Source organism: Equus przewalskii, chromosome 5 (genome assembly GCF_037783145.1).
Source record: "Equus przewalskii isolate Varuska chromosome 5, EquPr2, whole genome shotgun sequence".
NCBI classification, from domain to species: domain Eukaryota; kingdom Metazoa; phylum Chordata; class Mammalia; order Perissodactyla; family Equidae; genus Equus; species Equus przewalskii.
The window spans coordinates 11,523,253-11,546,167 of NC_091835.1; the positions used below are offsets into that span (position 1 = coordinate 11,523,253).

Consider the following 22,915-nt stretch of genomic DNA (forward strand, 5'->3'; position numbering starts at 1 on the left):
TACATCGAATACTTTTTTTCAACATTATTGGGTTTTGCATGTAAGAATAAACTTTAATGTGTGAAAAATTTTATAGAAGATGTCACGGAACAGCAAATACCATGCAAGTATGGATGCTCCATTTTGAGCTTCTAGAACTCCCGGAGTTGAATGTGACAGGGGTCTTGATGTGGAAGGGACCGTGGAGCAGTGGTCAGCAGCCTGAAGGCTTGGCATTCTTTGAAGGACCAGTTCTTTGGAGAGGAGGAAGGCTCCTGGCAAGAGTATCTGCAGACGTACTGCTTCTTGCTTCACACATTTCATTTAGTAAATGGAGGATGATCTAGCCAGGCATAGAGAAGGAAGTTCCATAGTTCCTAATAGACTTGAGAGTTTCATACACTGAGACCGTGGTACCTGGTTCTTGGATATAGGCGTGTAAGTAGTGCCTAGAGGAGAAGGAGAGATAAGTAAGCACACCCAAGTAATCACCACCCAGATTATTGTAAATATAGAGTGACCAGTACCTCTGAAGTCCCCTCATGCTCCCTACTCTGCATCTCCCCCAAGGTACCCACTGCCCAGATCTCTGACACCCTACTATAGTTGAACTTCTCATAAATGGGATTATACAGTATCCATTCTTCTGCAGTGGACTTCTTTTACCTACTATTTTGTTTGTGATATTCACCGATGTTGTTGTAAGTAGCTTTAGTTCATTAATTTTTATTCTTGTGTAGTATTAAATTATGTGACTATATCACATTTTATTTATCCCTTCTATTACTGATGGATGTGGGGTTTTTTCCAGTTTGACACTATTACAAATGGTGCTGCTCTGAACTTTCTTTTACGTGCCTTTTAGAGCACAGAGGTACAATTTACTGTTGCGTATGGAAGCAGAAGTTAAATTCCTGGGTCCTAAGATGTGTACAGCTTTAGGATATACTGTTGTGTTTTCTGAAGAGTTCTACCAATTTGATCTCCCAGCAGTAAAGTGTGAGATTTCCAACTCTTGACATCCTTGTCAGCACTTGCTGAAGTCAGTCATTTTCATTTTAGCTGATGTGTAGCAGTAGCCCACTGTGCTTTGATTTTTTCTCTGATGAGTACCTTCAGCCCCGTTTCATATTCTTTCATTTCACCTATGAGTTGCTTACAAGTGTATTACTTAAATTTCCAAATATTTGGGAACTTTCTAATTATCGTTTTGAAATTTATTTCTAGCCTCATTTCCCTGTAGTCAGAGACGATACTCTCTATGATTTCCTTTTCTTGAAATTTGTTAGGATTTGCTTTCTTTCCCAGCGTATGGTTAATTTTTCTAAATGTTCCATGTATTTTGTGTAATTATTGCCTACACTGTTTTATATGTCAGGTCATTTTTTTAATTGTGCTTTTCAATCTTCTATATCCTTACTGATTTTATTTCTAACTCATTCTCTGAGTTACTGACAGAGGTATGTAAAAGTCTCTTGCTACGATTCTGGTTTTGTCTGTTTCTCCTTTTAGTTCTGTCAGGTTTTTCTTCACATATTTTGACATATTTTGAAGCATGTGTTATTTGGTATATAGAGTTTTAAAATTTGGTACATGCAGTTTTCAAATTGTCATCTCCCTGCCCTTTTATCATTATGAAATGTCCTTCTTCGTCTCTGGTCATGTTTCTAAAGCCCGCTTTGTCTAATATGAATATAGCAACACTAACTTTCTTTTGCTTAGCATTTGCAAAGCATTTTTCTACCCTTTTACTTTCAACTTCTCTGTATCCACAGATCTGCATTGTGTTTCTTGTGAGCAATATATAGTTGGATTTTTGTTTTTTAATTTAGTTTGACAATTTTGCCTTTTAATTGGTATATTTAGTCTACTATGAGATCATGTAATCTGACGTATTTGGGTTTAAATCTATCATATTGCTCTTTATCATTTCCCTACCTGTTCCTCTTCCTCTCTTTTTTGCCTTCTTTTATACTAATCGAGTATTTTAACTCTCCCATTTTCCCCTCTTCTGTTAGCTTGGTATAAAGTCTTTGCTCTTCTTTTGGTGGTTTCCCAAGAGATTGCAACATGTATCCTTTGATTTATGAGAATCATGCCAATTAGTACTTTGACCACTTCCTTGCAAGAGTGAGTTTTTAAGTGAAATTTAATTCTACATATATTTTCAAGGCCACGAGAACTGATTTGTATTGTTTTATAATTAATGCACGTTTAGGTCTATCCATATGTTTATCCTTTCCATTGCGTCTCATTCCTTCCTGCGGTTCTGTTGTTCTGTCTGGCATCTCATTCCTTCTGCCTAAATCACTGCATTTAGTATTTCTGTTAGCATAGTTCTGCTGGTAATAAACTCCCCATTTTTGTGAGGGGGTTTTTGAAATGTTTTTATTTCACTTTCATTTTTGAAGGATATTTTTGCTGGGTATAGAATTCTTTGTGTCATTTCCTCCCATGGCCCTTAACCAGATGCCCGCCATGTCCACCTGCCCACGGTGTGCACTAAGTCAGTGTAGCCACTGGGGCAGCTTGGCAGTGAGTTTCTAGATCTCACACCTACCAAGCAAGCATGACTATTTTAAAAGTATGGATAATCCATCAGTGTAAGGTTTTTGAAGGGCATTTTGTAGAATGTCTTAAGGTCTACAGTATACATTCCTAGCCTTCTAGGCTCCTAGCCCGTTTCTAGGAGTTCACCCTAAAGCATATGATTGCATTAATGAACATGCTGGAGAGTAGTATAGAAAGGTTACTAAAAGCATGGATTCTGAAGTCAGACTGCTTGGTTTTAAACCTCAGTTTAGTCTCTTACCAACTATATAACCTTGGTCAGGTTAGTTAACCTCTCTATGCTCTTCTGTAAGACTAGGGTAATAATAGTGCATCCTTCACGGAGTTGCTGTTAACTACCGTCTGAGGTCGTTCATACATGTAGAGTATTCATAATGGTGCTTAGCAGGTACAAGTGCTCTATAAATGCCCATCAATCAGATCTAGTTAAGTAAAGCACAATATTCCCATAGTGCGGAATGTCATACAGTCATTAAAATAATGTAGTTCTCTAATCAGGAAAAGATGTGTCTGACATTTTGTCAATGAAAAAAAGCAGATTACAAAACCACTTGTACAGTATGGTGCCATTGGTTGTAAGATTTATGTGTATGTTGAAGGGAGAGGTTATGGGCAAAGGGCCCTGAAATGCCTTTTTTAATGGTGAGCCTGACTTGTTGACAAAAACAATAAAGCTATTTTTGTTTAATAGACAGAGACTGTATCTTATTCTTGCTCCATCCTAGTTTATTTCTTGGTATGTAATGACCAATTGAAAATAAAAGCACATAATAGCTATTGAATGAATGAATAAATAATTACGTGAGCTCTATTGTTATTACATAAGGATTTCCTAGAAGAGAAGGACAATTTTAGACTCCACTGTGATGGAAGATGATTTATTCCACCAGGTACTTGCATTTCTTACGATTTCTTTCCCTGTGCTATCTTTTTCTTAACAACACTTAATGTGGATTTTGGCAATAAAACAAATACACGAGTTTCAAGGAGCTTATGTCTTTTGTCCTTTTATTGCTTGGGAATCCATTTAAAAAATCACAAACCATTGATTTGCAAAATTCCTCTTAGTCATTATAAACCTACATCCCAAACCCAATTGAAAAAGGGAACCAAGCTCTCAACAGAATCAATATCCACCCAGCCCTTCTCTGTCGTGTTGTTTCAGAATGAGAAATTCACCTTAAAGGGTTCAGAGAGTTGAGCAGGGCCAAGTTGCCTGTGGAGAGAAATAGCAGTATCTAGCTAGCCACAAAAGGGCAAATGAGCTATTTATCCATCACAGCCATAAAACTGCCTGAGAATTGGTCTCATTACCCAAGTCTGTCCTGTTGATCATTTGGTGGACACTAGCTGGGGCACAGCAGGCAGGTAGAGAGGAGTGAAGTAGCTGGCTGGGCTCTTATGCTCTGAAAATCAGCTAAAGGTCTAGACCTTAATATTCATCTCAAAACACTACTGAGGGCTGTGTTTGTGTATGTCAGTGGGAACGTTCCTCAAAGCATGCTCACTTGGGAAAGGAAATAAACACTTCATGTATCGTGTTTTTAAATGCATACAGGGCTTCCTGAAAGTGTGGTAATTTATTTGGTTATTTTAAGCCCCTGAAACCTCCATAAAGTTATTTGATGTGCTTAGGTCTATGGCAGTCTTGTTTCCACACCATAGCCCTGAGCTCTCATCGCATTTGTGAAAACAGAAGGTCACCCAGGTGCCACAATCTTGTACCTCATTGTATCTTGGATCTCATTTCTCCATTTTAATTACGTTACATGGCTTGACCTTCTCACTTGACACACACTTAATGACAAAGAAGTGACAATCTCTGTAGTTGAGATTGTCCAGCCTCATCAAAAACATTGCATGGCCACATTTGACATCACTAGAAGAGTCTGCAAAACAAGACGGGTTTTTTAAAATCTCCAGTTCCTAGTGTGATACAAGGGCTGCAAAGTGTCCCCTCGGAGAGTTCTGTTTTTGCACAAGTTGCCCAGGACTCAAGAGTTCAAGCCAACATTCCAGAGGGTCAGTGACAAAGCACTGGGACAGATTTACTTGTCCTCTAAATGCGAGCACCCGGGTCACCAGGTCTACAAATAATCATCTGATCTTTCTTTTGTGTCCCTTTGCGTACAAGTATTTCTACATTGGACTATCACTTTAAGACTTTCAAAAGTTATGATAGCACTTTCAATGTGGTACTAATATAATTCAGAAGCTTTTGTTCTTTTATGCATATTTCAAAAAAAACATGCTGGAAGTTCTGACGTGCTACATTCAACACGAGGAGCCCACGTTGGCCTCTGCAATTTAGCAGATTTAGGGGAGATGGTCTTTGCCCTTCACAGTGTCGTCCCCTGACCAGCAGGCTCAGCGTCACCTGGGAGCTTGTTAGAAATGCAGAGTCTCAGGCCCCACCCAGACCTACTGAATCAGAACCTACCTTTTAACAAACTCCTCAGCAGATTCTAATGCAAGATACAGTTTGAAAAGCACTGAAACAGTCTACAAACACATGCCAGCAAATATGGGGACAACGTCAACTGAATTTCAACCTGCACGGGCCTGTTCAACAATTATATCACATTGAACATGACTTTCTTCTGTTCTCTTGTTGCTCAGGGGCCCCTCTGCCCCCCCCAGATTTGAGGAACATCTTTAAATGTTTGACAATGTCTTTTGTGTCTTCTGGCAGATTGCCCTTCTCTATACTTGTCATTCTTGCAAGCTGCTTAGCAGTTGTCAAAGATGATGTTAGAACCTGCCTGGGAGCTTGTCTGATCTAATGTCATAATCCTGTTGACCTGCCAAGCCCTGTGACTCGTTATAGTTAGAGCTGTTCATATTAATGTGAATTATGAGGTCGGGGGGGGAATTTTGTCTGTTTTGTAAAGATCTGCAGTTTGGACTTGTGAGATTCCATGAAGCCAGGACAAGCAAGTGATTATTTCCTAAATTATGCTGTATATGGAATAAAGTTTGGAAATATATAGTATGCTTAAATATCCTTCTAGTTAATATTGAAATTATAAAAAGTGTGCAATAATATCTTATATCATCACATTAAGAAACATCATATCTGCCTTATTTACTTTTTTAGCAAACAAATGCCATTTAAAGAGAATATACAAAGGAAAACAAGATAAAAATTACAATTGTTATATGAAATATGCATATTCAATCATCCAAGATAATTAGTTATGCAAATAAACATTGAAATAATTATCGATTTGCTAGAGTATAATTTTTAAATGGTAAAATGATAACTCTGATCCAAATATACAATGAATAGATGTCAAAGATTTTATTCAACTCACTAATTAATGAAAGAACCAGTAAAATGTAAAAAAGAACTAAATATTTACAGGCAATTTAATAAAGAAAGATTACATTAAGATTGCCGTGTTGTATACAAAACTGGTTACTGTCTTACAGGGCAATAAACTGTGATCTTTGGGGTTATCATTTCCACTGAACGGAAATTATTTGCATCTCTCCCAAACAAAAATCTACCAGCTAGCCTGTCACTTCATGAACTCGAGATCTTTGATCCACAGCGAACAGTGAGTCAGGGAAGTACTTTCCCTTTTATGATCCTTGGATGGCCTTAGCCCCCACATGACATTGAAATGTGTTTGCCTGACATCCAAGTTTTATATAATTTTTCTTAACACACTTACAGAAAACCACTTTCTATAAAAATATCAACATAATTTCTAATTAAAGTTTCAAGATGCTCACTTTCCAAGTGGGTATTTATTCTAAAATTGTAGAAGGTGGAAGCTGGCATACTTTTTTCTGTCTCATATAGTCCATTACTCTTGAGTTTCAGGGAGTTTTCAAAAGTCTGTGTCATAGCCTTCTCTTTATAATCATTCATTTCCACGCCTCGTGATCCTTCATCCTAGATCTGTGCTCAGACATCCGAGGTGACTCAGAGAGCAGTCGTGACACAGAAGGGAGGGGCATCAGTGACAGAGAGCCCCCTCAAACAGCCATGAATATTAGAAGATTCTACTGTTTACGTTCACACCACATAGCAGGGTAGATCTGCTTCCTACTTTTGATTGCCCCTGTGGCCACTGGTGTGTTTCGATAGGAAATTAATATTTTTGAACTTACGCATTCACTCTTTCTTCCCTATACACATGCTAATTACATAGCATGTAGGTTTCTCTCTGTAATCATATTCATATTCATGAACAATGTTGCCTCCGTTTTGCCTTTTGGCTTCTATTGAAGCTCATGAGCATTATTCTCAGAAATTGAATTCATTGTGAGCTGGCATGGGAAAGAATAAGTATTCTGAGTGTATTAACTCGGAAACATTGATCTATAACTGAAAATTATTTTCTAGAATAATTGTAGAGTTTGGGGTTTTTTGTTTAGTTTGTTTTAATGTCAGGGTCTGCTTGCATTCAGAGCATTCACTGCATCTACAAAGCAGTGGGTCTTGGCTTTTACTCTGCTCCTGGCTTCAGCTCGCTCTGTGAAGGCAGCCAAGGGCAGAGAAGGCCCTTCACATTCTCAGCGGGGGACCTGGCAGAGGGGAAGATGCCAGAATCATAGAGTTCTCGGCATAAATAGTTCCAAGATCTGAATGCATTCTTTCCTAACAATTGAATGAATGGGTTTGTTCTCTCCCCTTCTTTCTAGTTAGCTAACCTTGTGTTGTGTTGGCCTGCTCAATAGCATTCTTCAGCGAAGATGTTTGAAGATCGAATGTAAATTGGTTGCAGTAAACTGCATATGGGAATGTGACGCAGGGTCAGAATTCACGGATGCCGAGAGTTCTCAGGGTGAGGGACTGCTGTTGAAATATCTAGAGATGTTTACCAAGAGGGAGGGTGTTTCTCTTTGGTTAAGAATAAAAACACTATTTTATGTGTTTATGTAAACATTCACTAAAATTTGTTCTGGCGTGGCATAGCTTTATTAGCATTCTTTTCTAAACATTTTAGATTGCCTGTCTTTATTATTCTTTTCTGATATGAGATAGAATAAAGCTCACGCTTTTATCTGAATACTGAATTTTATAACTGAAATGAGAATAGGTACAAAAATCAAAAGGATTTAGATCTTTCTCCATTTTAACTTTGGAAAGTCTTAGTTTCATGTAATGATTTTTTTCCAAATAATTTGAAAGGCCTCATTTAAACCTTGGATGGGAAATTGCATTAAAGGTTGATTATATTTCAAACAATTTACTCTTAGGGTAGTGCTGGCAATACATCTTATGTGCCTTTATTTTAAATGTTACTTACATCATGGAGGAGTGGTGTATTGATTATCATCTAGGTTCGTGGGGGCGTTTCATTTTTTGGCATGATATGAAAATTTATAAGCAGCAGTTAGTTATTTCTATCTTCATCTATTTTGAAACATTCTTATTTTAACATTACTGATTACACATTGTCTGAGCCTTCTTTGCCTAGATTACAGTTTTAGTATAATGAAACAATAGAGATTGACTATAGAAAATTTAGAAAAACAGTGCAAAGCATCATCATCTGTAATATCCAAACAGAAAAATATACTCTTAATATTTTAGTTGATTTCCTTCTGATATCTTATCCATACATGTAAGCATATATTTATATAAAATCAGGATCATCCTTTTTGCAACGTTTGTATTCTGCTTGATCTTGTTATAGTTACTTTGAAACCATAGAAAATAAGGTTTCAGAAATGTAGCTTTTCAAATGGAAAATATCCATGCTATGTTATTAAATAAGAAAGCAGTATGTGTTGGGATTTTTTGCAAAATTTGAGCTTTTTATATTACCAAGACTTTATTGCTTAAAGGACTTTAAATAAGGTGAAAGAAGATTTTTTTTCCCCCTTAAATTAAAAGAAGAACAAGAGAAAAAAGGAGTGAAGAGATGGAGGAAGAAAAGAAAGAGTGAGGGGTTCTGAGAACAATCTATTCTCTGTATCTATGAGTTTGGTTTTTTGGTTTTTTTTTTTTAAGATTCCACATATAAGAGAGATCATATGTTATTTGTCTTTCCCCGGCTGACTTATTTCACTTAGTGTAATGCCCTCGAGGTCCATCTATGTTGTGCCCAAATAGCAAGATTTCATTCTTTTTTATGGCTGAGTAATGTTCCAGTCTGTGTGTGTGTATGTATGTATACACATCACAATTTCTTTATCCATTCATTTCTCAATGAACACTTAGGTTGTTTGCATATCTTAGCTATTATAAATAGTGCTGCAGTGAACATGGGGTCTATGTATCTTTTCAGAGTAATGTTTTTATTTTCTTCAGATAAATACCCAACAGTGGAATAGCTGGATCATACCGTAGTTCTATTTTTAATTTTTCGAGGAACCTCCATACTGTTTTCCATAGTGGTTGAACCCACTTACATACCCACCAACAGTGCACAAGAACTTCCTTTTCTCCACATCCTTGCCAACACTTGTTTTTTCTTGTCTTTTTGATAAGATCCATTCTAACATGTGTGAGGTGATATCGTGGCGGTTTTGATTTACATTTCCCTGATGAGTAATAATGTTGAGTACCCTCTCATGTACCTGTCGGCCATCTGTATATCTTCTTGGAAAGAATATCTCTTCAGATCTTCTGCCCATTTTTTAACTGGATTGTTTGGTTTTTTGCTATTGAGTTGTATCAATTCTTTATATATTTGGGATATTTTCCACTTATCAGATATATGATTTGCAATTATTTTCTTCCATTCAGTAGAATGCCTTTTTATTTTTAAGTTTCCACCACAAGTTTTGTTTTTGTTTTTGTTTTAGTGAGGAGATTGGCCCTGAGCTAACACCTGTTGCCAATCCCCCTCCTGTTTTTGTTTTTCCTCCCCGAAGCCTCAGTACCTAGTTGTGTATTCTAGTTGTAGGTCATTCTGGTTCTGCTGTGTGGGATGCCGCCATACTATGGCCTGATGAGTGGTGCTAGGTCTGCGCCCAGGATCCGAACCAGTGAAACTGGGCCGCCAGAGTGGAGCGACAGCCACAGGCCGGCCCCAGTAGCTTGCCTTTTCATGTTGTTGATGGTTTCCTTTGCTGTGCTGAAGCTTTTTAGTTGGATGTAGCCCCACTTGTTTATTTTTGCTTTTGTTGCTTTTGCTTTTGGTGTCAGATTCAAAAAATCATCACCAAGACCAATGTCAAGGAACTTACTGCCTACGTTTTCTTCTAGGAGTTTTATGGTTTCAGGTCTTATGTTGAAGTCTTTGGTTCATTTTGAGTTAACTTTTGTGTGTGCTATAAGCTCGTGGTCCAGTTTCATTCTTTTGCAGTATGTATTTTTATCTCATTTTTGGTGTAAACAATGTTATAACATGCTTGATTTCTGTCTTTCCAGATTCTTTCTTATTATGATGCCTGCTCCATTCTTTAGGCTGTTTTTGCTTGTTTCTGTTTTCTGATTGTTTTATAGTGAAGCATGTGCTACTTTTTAGATTTAATGGTATGGGATGAAATAACCCAATAAGAATTATCCCTCTGCGTAATCCTTTGTGAGCAGCTTTGTTACTTTCTCTGCTTGTTTTCCTAAAATAAATTCCTAGGAGTGGAGTTACTGGGTCTAAGTGGTGAATATTTTGTATATTTTGCATACTTTGTAGTCCAATTATATTCTTTTATGGAAAGGAGTTTTAAATCTGTTTTTTGCAAAGCAAAGAATGTTTATTCTTCCATTTTTGCCCTCGTGTATTTTCCTTATCATGCTTTTTGCATTATCATTTTCTACCTCCCTTCCATATAGTTCATATCTGCCTATAAACCACACACTCTCTTCCTCTCTTTTCTTCTCTCTGCTCCCAGCCCCCAAACCTGCCTGTTCGGGACAGAATTATCCCAGTGCTGGTTAGTGGCCCCCACCTCTGCCTCTGTACTCTGCTCACCGTCCTCTGCCCCACAGCTGGCCTTCGTCATTCTAGAGAACTCTGAGCTGTTTTCCCTCTGGTCCCACATACTGTGCCAAACACATGACTGTGCACTTCCAAAGAAATCACCTCATTTCGAATCTGCCAAAATCGAAACAGCAGCTCCAATTCCAGGATGGAGATTTTGTGAGCTTTTATAGTTTCTGTGAATTTAGTGGCTTGTAAAAAAATGTTCGTGAATTTTCAAGCACTACAGTCCTTATTTTTAGAAGCTGTTTACAATAATTTTATTATTAGAAATTTAAAGCCCCAAATTAGCAAGCTCATTAGTGATGGTTCAAGTATTTTCCTCACACAAATACCTAAATGTCTTTATGACAATATCACCTTTTACAGCTGAAAATCCAACCGTGTGTCTAGAAGGAAAAAACCCTACACCCGCAGCCATGTTAGATAAAATTCGTTTGCCTCAAATACGAGGGCTGTGGACCAAAATAGTCTAGTTTCTTGGTGCATTGAAGATGAACAGAATTAGTTTATAAAGAGTATTCCCACCAAATGTCTGGGAATTTGGTAACTGCAATTATAAAGGAAGACAGAGAAGGAAGGCAAATGTTCTCTTATCTATTGAAACAATGGGTGTTAAATATTATGGATATTCAGGATAAGAGAAAGGCGTTGGGAATTTTCTCCCAATCACTATAACTGAGTATCTGCTATATGTTAGGCACTGTGCAAGGAGCCTTGAGGAATAATGCAAAGATGCAAGATAACTTGTTCTTCTGATCAGAGGCTTATAATCAATTTGGGAAAAGCATGGGACCACGGAGCTGCAGCCAAGGCCACATAAGGGAGGGGCTTTCTGAGTGATATTAAGCAAGTGCCTTCACATTCCGTTCAGGGGAAGGTTATTGCCATCTGTGGTGATACACAAAGATATTTTGGAAAGGAAGTAGCTTTTGAGCTGAGCCTTTGAGGAACTGATAAGATCGTCATAGATAGAGATGGTTCAAGTGTGTCATGCATAAAAGGAATGCAAACCTATGATGCTAAAATTGTCCTAGGCATGGTTGGGAAAAGCAAGGAGACTCATTTGAATCGGAAAGCAGTGAGAGAAAACCCTGGAATGATGTAATTAAATCCCTACCATGCCGGACTCTGATGCTCAATCTATGGGCCAGTATTTCTCAGAGGTTTATTTTTTTTATTAATAGTTTGTTCTTTTATTTCTTATTTAAGTCTTTTTAAATCTAATTTTTATTTTATCAAAGCATATATAGTTTTTATTATGTTTTTATTGAGGTCACGTTGGTTTAAAACATTGTGTACATTTCAGGTGTACATGATCATATTTACACTTCTGTGTAGATTGCATCGTGTGCACCACCAAAAGTCTAGTTGTCATCTGTCGCTGTACACCTGTGCCCCTGAGCCCCTTTCCCCCTCCTCCCATAACCCCTTCCCCTCTGGTAACCACCCGTCTGTTCTCCATATCTATGTGTGTGTGTTTTTTTTGATTTAAAGTCCCTATGCCAGCGTTACATTGGGGTGTTAACGTGCAGACTCCTGGGCCTCACTTCGGGTCAAAATTGAAGGGCAGACCCTGAAATCTGCATTTTAATAGTCTTTCTAAGTGATTCCAATGCACGCTAAAATTGGAGAACGTTTGCTATTGAAACAGCCAGGAGGTCAGTGAGTGCTTTGGGACGGGAGAATGGCAGGCAGGGGAAGACACGAAGGTTTGAACTCTGGTGGTAAAGTAGGCATTCGGAGGTGGCAGCGGGAGCGGGATCTTGTGAATGAAGGAGGAGTCTGTGGAATATAGTGACTGGTGGTCATGCATGGTCAGAGGAAGGGACAGTCAGATAGCGCCATCAGGACTCAGAGCTTCTTTGACCATAGGGTGCCACCAACAGAAAGGTGTGTAAATACGTGAATTTCCCTGAGCACCTGCAGAATCCCTCTGAACCTCTAGCCCTCTGCAAAACTGTTTTACCCCACCTCAAACAGAAATGCCCACACAAAATATTTCTGGAGCTTTCAAAGGGAATCTCACTTGTGGTCATGAACCACTCTGAGCCCCTTAGTGCCACCTGACCCCATGGTGTCAGGGTGGCTTCCTGGGTCCCTTGCTCTCTCTGCCCAGGCTGTGACCTTGGACTCCTTGGTCTTGCCCACTGCCCTCCAGGCCCAGCAGCTTCCAGATATTGGCAGTAATTGCCCCTTCCCCAGCTGGTCTGCGAGAGGCTGTTGTTGCTCTGAGTACGACGGTCCCTGCCGGGTGCCAGCACCGCCCCCCCCCCCCCAACCCCAATGATCTGCATGTCACCAGCATCTCTGCAGCTGCCTCACCAGGCAAAGCAGGTCTGCGCCCATGACTCTGATTCAAGGGCGATAGCGAACAATACAGATGCCCTGGCTTTGTTCTGCCAGGTGGTATCATAAAATGCCACACCTGGGGCCTAGAGGTACGAGGAAGAATGGATTCTTCCCTTTGAAGAGGACTCTGCCAAAGGGGTCTCAAAGCACTCTTCTCTGGCTCTGCGTTTTATAGATTTAAGCAAAATGACTCTTTCATCCTCTCTGATGTCCTTAGGGCTCAGACACTAAGTCTAGTGGGGCTCCCAGGAGACAGTCTGAGTGGCAGAATCTTCTCTCCCGTCTTAACAGAGGAAAGGCCCTTTGCAGTGTGGAGCTCATTGTGCCTGACTCTCATCCTTCCCTCAAAATGCATGCTCCTTTAAAACACACAGACAAGATGCCCTCAGTCCTCAGCAGTTGGTGTTTCGGCAGGCCATCCCCTGCCCCCCCAGTCCCCAAATATGCCCAGTGCCCTGTAGAGGACACAGTTGGGCTCGCCTGGGATCTCCACGTCATAGGGAGAGTGAAAGGCAGATCCTGTTTGGAGAAGGAGAGACTGAATTTTATTTCACTTAAATTTTGTAAGGACGCAGTACATTTAGATGATATAAAATTCAAAAGGTATGCAAGGGTATCCTGCAAAAGTGTCCTGCCCAGCTCTGTCCCCCGCCATGCAAGGGAACCTGTTTGTGTATTCAAGTAAAAATGTATCTATAGATTCTCCTACCTTTTTAGATGGAAGTGGTAGCATACGATACAGTGTTCTGCATCACACTTTTTTTTTTTTGAGGAAGATTAGCCCTGGCCTAACATCTGCTGCCAATCCTCCTCTTTTTGCTGAGGAAGACTGGCCCTGAGCTAACATTCGTGCCCATCTTCCTCTACTTTATATGTGAGATGCCTACCACAGTATGACTGGCCAAGCAGTGCCATGTCCACACCTTGGATCTGAACCGGCGAACCCTGGGCCACCGAAGTGGAACATGAGAACTTAACCGCTGCGCCACTGGGCCAGCCCATGCATCACGCTTTTTAAAATGCCATGTCATAGCCCCCTCATCCTTTGTATGGCTGCAGCATATCCCATTGTGTGACTGTACCATGGTTAGATTTAACGCATCCCTGTAGGGGGACCTTGGTGGTTTTCCAGTCTCTTGCTATTACAAACAATACCACAATAGACATCTTGGAAATACCTCACTTCAGACATGGGCACGTGTCTCTCTGTGGTCCTGTCCCAGAGTGAGATTGGTGGTCAGAGGTTAAATGAACATGTAATTTTGCCAAGTTTCTCCCCATAAGGGTTGTGCCATTTTGCATTCATTTGATTAATGGACATGAGTCCCTTTTTCCCCCTACTGTTTCATCACCAGATTGTTGTCAGACTTCTGGATTTTTGTCAACCCTGATAGGTGAGGGGTACAGTTTGTGTTGGGGGGAAAGGGGGTGGGAGGGGGAATGTTGGGAACCCCTCAGTGTCCAGAGCACTGCTTTACACACAGCAGCAGACGCTCAACAGTGTCATTTAGTACAAACAGAAGAGCCCACCAGTATTTTTATGTTTATTTGAAAGGTAATTTTAATTGTATTTTTTAAGTTAACAAACAATAAAATTGAATTTTGGGTGTATAGTCTATGGACTTTAACACATGTCTAGATTTGAGTAACCAGCACCACAATACAGAACAGTTTCATCACCCCAAAAAGCTCCCTCTTGATGTCCCCTTGTAGCCACACCCTCCCCCATCCTTAGCCCCTAGCAACCACTGATCTGTTCTCCATCACTATAGTTATATCTTTTGTAGGATGCCGTATAAATAGAACCATACAGTATGTAACCCTTGGAGACTGGCTTTTTCCGTTCAGCATAATTTCCTGGAGATTTCTTCCAAGCTGTTGCATGCGTCCACAGCATGTTGCTTTTTATTGCTGAGGAGTATTCCATTGTACAATTGTAGCCCAGTTTGTTTCCCCATCACCCACTGATGACATCAGGGTTGTTTCCAATATTTAGTGATTATTAATAGAACTGCTCTAACATTCATATACTGGTTTTTATGTGAACATAAGTTTTAATTTCTCCTCAGCATAATTTAATTTCCACTTCTTATTATGACTAAGCTTAGGTATATTTTCATATATTTCAGAGGCATTCATATTTCCTTTTCTGTAAACTCATTTCCTGTACTTATTTTTCATTTTGGTTGTTGGTGATTTTTATTTTAGACAAGTCGGTTTGGAGGGCTGACAGGACATCTGGATGAAAATGTCTAGCATTCAGTTAAAAAGTGCAGGACTGAAGTTTGAGAGAGACACCAGAAAACATAGATTTGAGAGGTATGCGGATAGAGAATGGAGAGATAAAGCATGAACCTACAAAAACCCTTCAAGGGAGAAGACACGTAAGGTTTGAAAACAGAATCTGTGGAAATGTCCACGTTTGAGATGTGGAAAGAGGAGGAAGCGCTAAAGAAGGAAGCCAAGGAAGAGACTTCTTAGAGGTCAGAGAAGAGCCAAGATGGTGCAGGCTAACATTAATAAGAGCTGAATAGTAAAGGTTGGCCAAATAAAGGGTGTAAATCCTCAGGGCACAGAGTCCAGAAGAAGAAAGAGCATCTGTTTCCAGTGATTCTAAGCAAAAGCCCTACAATTCATTCCAATTGGACTGGCTTAGGTCACGTGACCACCCCTGCACCAATCACTGTGACTAGGGGATACAATGCATTGATTGACCTACCTAGGTCATGTGCTCCAACTCCATAATTTCCCAGAACCTCATAGATCCCCAAGAGGATATATGAGGCTGTTGGGTCAAAGACAGATGGTGAAGAAACAGCCAACGAATGTCTGGCAAGTAGCCTTTGAGAATGATGTATCATCTAATACTAGTTTAGAGAGCAGGTGTATATCAAGTTGAGGAAGTGGAGGCAACAGGTGTAGAAAGTTCATTCCAAGAGTTTGGCTCAATTTTGGTAACCAAGAAGCTTAAATGAAGGATTGCTTCTTATTCTCGAAAAAAGGCAACATCAGTGCATATTCATAGGCACAGGAGAAGGAACCATAGGGAGGAAGACCATGGAGATTATGATGCCTGAGGGGATAACTGAAAAGGACGGTGGTGGAAGTAAGAGCAGGCAAAGCCCAGGGTGCCACGCGGAGGACATGCAGCGGCACAAGGCTTCCTCTGAGGGGGCAGGTTGTCCTCCCCATCCACTCTTGCTCCTCTCCTATGCATTCTCCTCACTGCAGTCAGTATGATCCTGCAAAAGTGAAAATCTAGTCCTGTTGGTGTCCAATGAGAGCTACTTCGGTGGCTTCACATTGCTCCCAGGATGTAGTCCTCATGAAGTGGACTGGACTTTAGGGCCCTGTAGGAAGCGGCTCCTGCCTATGTTTGCTCTCTCTTCTTCAGCCTCAGAGGACCATGACGGTCCACACTCACTTCTTTCCCTCTTGACTAACAGTAAACATCTGTCTCTCCACTAGACCGTAAGCTCCGCATAGGCATGGACAGTATTTGTTCAGCTCACACTGGATCCTCCAGCTCTGTGTCTGGCATACAGCAGGCACTCATATGTGGATATTGGAAGAATGAATGGATACTCACTAATCTGTGAAATTTGCTATAGCCTCAGTGATTATCTCTAAGGTCCCATTATTTACTCAATCAGATGACATTTTATTAGAAACTAAGCAAGAGAAATAATGAATGAAGTTATGAGAAAAAAAGAAAAACCAAGACTTTAGAATTCTATTTTATGTATATATGAAAAAAGGGTGGAAGGCAACATGATGCCAAAATATAGACAGGGTTGACTCTAGGTAGTGGAAATAAGGATCAATTTTTTTTCTTATACTGAAAAGTGTTTTCCAGATTTCCTACAATGCATTTGTATTACTGTTTGGTGTTTTCCAGATTTTCCAATGCATTGAGGAAAATGTTTTCAGTTTGTCAATTGTAAACTTTCAAAATAATCCATGTGAAACTTTGTAATAAAACCACAGCAAGCTCTTCACTCCGACTTAGATGTTTTCGCCTATTAATTACATTAAGGCTTCACCTCTTGATAGATTTTGCAATGAGAACAGTAAGGGGAGAAGAAAATGGATGACATTAAGGAGTTAAAGATATTTTAAACAAACATTTAAGGAAGGAAGAAAAGGATGGAGGAAGAGAGAAAAAAATAGGGAAGAAAGGAGGGAGGAAGAGAGGAAGAAAGAAAAGGGAGGAACAGAGGAAGGAAGAAAGAAAACACAATTTAAAATGTTCAAAAGAAGGATTAATTAAACCAAGCGCGGTACATCCACTCAATGAAATTGTGTGCACACTGTTTGAAATTCTGTGTCTGAAGACGGATTGGTAGTGTCAAGCCTGGTGTCTTGGAGCTTTGGCACCACCACATCCAAAATGTCTTCTCAAACCACCCCAAATAAACGTCTCCTGTAAGTAATGCTGGCATGCTTGCTGTGTGAATGTGGCTCCTCCAGGAGCTATCTTACTCCTCCAGCCAGCCGCAGCCCCCAACCCCGCCCCCGCCAAGAAAGGATGACGCCACCTCTGGGAAGATGATGACAATACTTGTGATAGAATGTTAAATCAAAAAGAATAGTAGATCAAAGCAACAATGTGATTACAGCTATGCTTTAAGGAAGCAAATGTAGAATTTATTCCAAAAGACAGAAAAACTGGAAGAAAATACTTAATGTGGATAGTATGATTGTTGTTTGTATTTTTTCTATGTTCAAGTTTTTACAACTGTACATTTTTTAAACATGTATTATGAAGCAATGTAAAAACTATTTTAAATATCAAATCAAGCATATTTGACTCAAAATTACACATGTATACTGGGAAGCACTGGTTGGCTTACATAATTCTTTTCTCTCCTTCCCGCAGGATGTGCTGGGTGGCATTCTGATCACCATGATCCTCATTGTCCTCACCTACCCTGCCTGGACCCTTATCGACCACCTGAACTCCGCCAGCCCCCTCTTCCCTGTGTGTGTCATAGTGGTACCCTTCTTCTTGTGTTACAATTACCCCGTGTCTGAATACTATAGCCCAACCAGAGCAGACACCACCACCATTCTGGCTGCTGGGGCTGGGATGATCATAGGATTCTGGATCAACCATTTTTTCCAGCTCGTGTCGGAGCCCATTGAATCTTTCCCTGTGATTCAGAACATCCCACCGCTCACCACCGACATGTTAGTTTTGGGTCTGACCAAATTTACTGTGGGAATTGTGTTGATCTTCCTGGTTCGTCAACTCGTACAAAATCTCTCGCTGCAAGTGTTATACTCATGGTTCAAGGTGGTCACCAGGAACAAGGAGGCCAGGCGAAGACTGGAGATCGAAGTACCTTACAAGTTTGTCACCTACACGTCTGTTGGCATCTGTGCTACAACGTTTGTGCCAATGCTACACAGGTTTTTGGGATTACTCTGAGCCTCAGACAGTTGGAAATTAGCCCACTGGACATGAGAACCAAGACATAGGAAAGTTGTTGGGTGGGCAAGTCTTGATGACAAATTTTTCTTTAAAAAGGAAAAACTTCTTAACTCACCTGTCTGTTTTGCTGATATCTGATAAATGCTACTGCTGTATGAAAGGAAAAATTTTCTCACATGGACCGTTTGTCTGTAAGGGTCTTGCTGCAGTTGAAGCCAGGCTAAAACCCACAGTCAAGTTCTTTAAGGGTTCCCCACCCTGTCTGATACATGGACTTTGGGGCTCGTCATGGGCTGGCAGGAACTGTGGCTTGGCTTAGGAATGGCCACAAGGCCCACTGGATCCTGGAGGGCCGACAGAGATAGGAAGGACCTAGGAGACTAGAGGTTGAACATTTCCTTCCACTTATGCCTGTGCCCAGCACTGAGTCTCACTTCCGAAATTGGAACTTTGATGCAGGAGAAAGGGTGGCAGCACGTAACACCACATTCCTTGGACAGGATGACTTTGTCATAATGATCAAATGAGACTGTGCCTGCTTGGGTGGGCAGAGCACTGGAAAGCTTACTGTGAAGCAGTGTAGGCCATGGCAAAGCTGCAAGGTCATGGGGAAGAGTCTGCTTTCCTTGTGAGTCCCAGTCTCTGCTGGCGGGCGTATTGAAACAGGGATCGCTCTTCCTTGTTGCGCATTTCCCAGGGTCCAGGTACCATTACTACACTCTTCCAATCCATGAAACTGACTGGCTGCTCCCACCTCACCAGGCCGCTGGGCGTTAGTCTTCATGAAAAGCAGGTACCTCTGGGCTTCTCTGAGTGTCCTGCTCTCTCCTGCTGCTTCAGAGTGAGTTGGGACAAGTCCTCTGCCCCATCTTCAGCTTTTCTATGCTTCCTTCCAAACTGGAGAGGCACTGTCGTCTGCCTGAGAAAGTGAGTCAATGGAAGAACGAATGAACTTGATCCTTGCTGGGTCCTGACAAGGAGGGGAGGGGCCTCCTGGACATTTGCTGATCCTGACGACGCCCCCCTGACAAGGCTCCTCCATTTCTCAGTTACTTTCTGAAAACCTATTTTCTCATCTACTACACAGAATCAGGGGCTCCCCTTCTGTCTCCCCACCTATGATCTCTTGGCAATTTTAAGGATAATTAATGCAAGAATAATGTCAGCCTCTCTTAGGAAAACAAGCTAACCAAACACGGCACCCTTTGGACCTCAGGCCTGTCCTCAATAGACTTAGGGAGGTGATCACTGTGCAAACCCCAGAAGGTTCCCTCACAGGGCTCCTCTTCAGTTCTTAAGAATAAGGAACAAGTATGAACAATTTCTTAAAAGTTAGTGTAAACACATGGTTAACAAATGATCTCTTGCGGCAGAGTGCCTGAACCACTACAGCCAGTGTGTAATCCTCATGCATCACCACCTTGCACGCACACATTTCGAAAGGAAATTAGCCTGACTGAAGGTTGGGCTGTTACCTCTGCATCAGTGTGAACACTGAGAACCCCCATTTGTCCTGTTTTTGAACATGTGCCCTGGCCTTCTTGGTGGGATCACCTTTGGTATTTGACTTAGTGCTCCAGTTTCCTGAGAAGAATCATTTTTAGTAAAACATCCTGTTTTTCCTTCAAATTCTTCTCACATTTTGCATATTTAGAAGGCAGGGATCAAAATGACCTGCTATTTGACTATTTTAACATCAAACTCTGGCTGGTATTTGTGGCACCATGATGGGGGGGACGCGGGCAGAGCCCCAGCTTGTGGGCACTTCCGCTCTAGGCTGGCCCCTCCAAGGCCGTGCATGAGGATTTCCCTGTGGCTCGTCCCCCGGCTGCCAAACCAGAGATCACAGCCTGGCTAATATTTACAAAAAATGATTTTCATTGATTTTTATGAATCCAACCAACAAACGGATCAGCCTTTTCCACTTGTGTCTTTTGAAAAAGAGGGATCGTAATGTTCACAGGTGTTGGCAATTCATTCATGTGTGTGTATGTACAATTTTTACTGCTGTCGCCTGTTGTTTGAAGTCCCAACCATAGGAAGTCAGTCGGCTGTATTGGTGTATTTAAAGTTGTATCTACACCATTTGGATTGAGGATGAATATATTAGCTATAGCACATTAATGAATGACCCAAGGATTTGTCACGGTTCATCACTTTTTAAAGTATCTTATTTCAGTAACTGGAGAATAGAAAGTATATATTGGTGAGGCCTCGAATCAGGCAGAAACTCACTGAAAAGGTCCTTACCTGATTCACACTCTTGCCTTGCCAGCTCTCTTCATTCGTTTCTCCCACAGCACTTCACTCTATGAAACCCTCACCCCGCTCAGTCACGCTTGCTCACGCATACACCATACATGTTCCTTCAAAGTGTATGCCTTCCCTCTCCTTTTAGACACTGGGATTTCTCTCTGGCGGAAGACTGCCCCCTGCTGGTGTAGCCCCAGCCTTGGTCCAAAGCCTCTCGATCAGGAGTCTTAGAGATTAGGAATTTAAAAGTCAAGCTCGCCTTGATGTATCTAACATAAGCCTAGGATCTGTGATCTGGCCAACCCTACATTTGGCAACTGTGACGCCAAAGCCCTCAGGATTATTGGCCCCTCCAGGAGCCAGGTAGAATGGCATGCCCTTTTCCGGACTTCTCATCCTGCCGCCTACCCACCAGCACTCTGGGCCAGGGCATCCATCCTATAACCATCATTCCAAACAGCTGTCATTTCATGCCAGTTTTGCTCAGACCTGCACCATAACAGAATATGCAGAAGAATAAAAACGCAGACGAAGAGACTCTGAACTAAAACCCTTCAATGGCGGTGGCTGAAACCACTCCACAACATGCCTGTCAGTCGCACTGTAACATGGGATTTTCTCGCCCAAATGGGCACCTCATGCTTCCTGAGTATAATCAAAGCATGTGGTGTTTCAGGGCCATATGCTCCCGGTTTCTATTTTGGAAGCTTTCAGCTGTTTTGCTTATGTACTGTATGTAAATTTATTCTTTTTAAAATAAAATCATTTTTGTTTGATTATGACTTCCTATTAAATGCTTTAAAAGCCAGTTGTCTCCTTCCTTGGACATTTTTTTTTCCCTAGATCTTTCTTGCAGGGTTCACCGGATCTGAGTTGAAAAGAGGTGGCAAAAATAAACGGCCGGCTGTGTCATTCTCTATCGCTGTCATATTCAGCCACGTGCCAATGTTGGTGAGTGTCAGCAGCCACAGGTGTGATTAACAGGCAGGAAGTGGTGTGTGTGATTGCATGCTTCAATACCCTCCTTTAGCTCCTCGATACGAAAGAGCATCCTCTTACCATATTCAGAGATAGATGTCACTGTGTGATGAAAGGTGAGTTGTAGGTGTTGCTAGTTAAGGTAACTAAGATTTTCACAGATGAGTACACTGTGTGCTGAACCAAATGAACACGACCCTGTTTGATATTCACATCATTGCAATGATACATTCTGCCTTTAAGTGTCCCAAATTTGCTATTTGAAATGGTATGGAAAGATGACACTTTTATTTGCAAGGCCAAGGACTGAATCCCCAATATGCTGGGCACCATGGGCATGGGGAAGCTGGATGAGGTCCAGTCTGCCCCATGGAGTTCGCTCAGGAGAGAGGAGACACAGGCTCAGAGAATTACAATTCAAGACCCAAAGTGTTAAGGCTGTAGGGAGAAGGTAACCCTGCCATGGGAATTGAGAGGAGAGGGCGTTAATTCTAGCTTAGGGGCTGCAGCAACTCAAGGAAGGCTCGTGGGAGAAGTCATGCGTGAGCCAGGCTTAAAGAAGTGACGGGTTTGCCCAGGGGTGTGATGGGAAGCAGGTACAAGATGATGCTCCGTGGCGAGGGCACAGCTTGCCAGAGACACTTCTCCAAACACCTCCAGCTCTTACAAGGAGAATCCAGACCAAACCCGTGTTGGTGACTGTGTGTAGGAATAACGGTGGCAGGGGTGGAACAAAGGATGAGGAAGGGGCTTTGATGTTGCAGAACCAAGTCACAGGAGCAGAAAGGAAGCGTGAGAAGCCTCTTAGTCCATTACCTCATCCATGTGGGACCATTCCAGAGGAGGTGACAGCTAGAGGCCATTTCATAGTCTCCTTTCATCATTCCTCATTTGAATATTTAACAGTCTGCAGCAGACACTTTCCCCTTCTGCCATCCTTGAACTCTTACATGCAGCTCCATTCCCATATCCTCCTGTTCAGCTCTCAGCAGAGGTGACGGCAGCTGGGGACTCAGTCCGTGTCCTTGGTGCCCATGCCTCCCTCCCTCTTTGCTCAGTTCCCTGAATTAGTCTTGTGAGGCTGTAACACCTAGATCATAACATGAGGGAAGCCATCTTAGGGAAAAGAAGCAATATTGTGACCCTGACTCGCTGGTCTCTGTGGATACATTCTAGCCTGCATGTAGCCTACATACTCAACCACATCTCGCTTTTACAAAATGCATGACCTGCTGGTTCTATGACTCTTGCTTACATATATCTCCCAGCTGTGATAAGGCAACTTTGTTCTCCGAGTTCCCCAGGAACACGACGACCTCCAGAAAGAATTCTGCATTGGTACCCATCACAAATGACAGAAGAAAGAGATAATGTGGCACCTTGAAGTTTGTCACACCGGATGGTCGACATCCCTAATGCCCCTCCCTCCCTGCCCATTTCACCCACATAACGCCCTCAAGATTCT

The 22,915-nt window shown here is 41.5% G+C and overlaps 1 protein-coding gene across 2 annotated transcripts in view; it reads left to right on the forward strand.

Annotated features, from left to right (window-relative positions):
- Positions 1-21,280, forward strand: part of SGPP2 (sphingosine-1-phosphate phosphatase 2) — a 122,835-nt gene extending 101,555 nt beyond the window's left edge. For both annotated transcript variants that reach the window (XM_070619950.1, XM_070619951.1), the window contains one exon: positions 17,665-21,280. In XM_070619950.1, coding sequence (XP_070476051.1) covers positions 17,665-18,216 — 552 coding nt within the window. In that variant the 3' untranslated portion in view covers positions 18,217-21,280. The remainder of the gene's footprint in view (positions 1-17,664) is intronic.
- Positions 21,281-22,915: the final 1,635 nt, after the last annotated feature.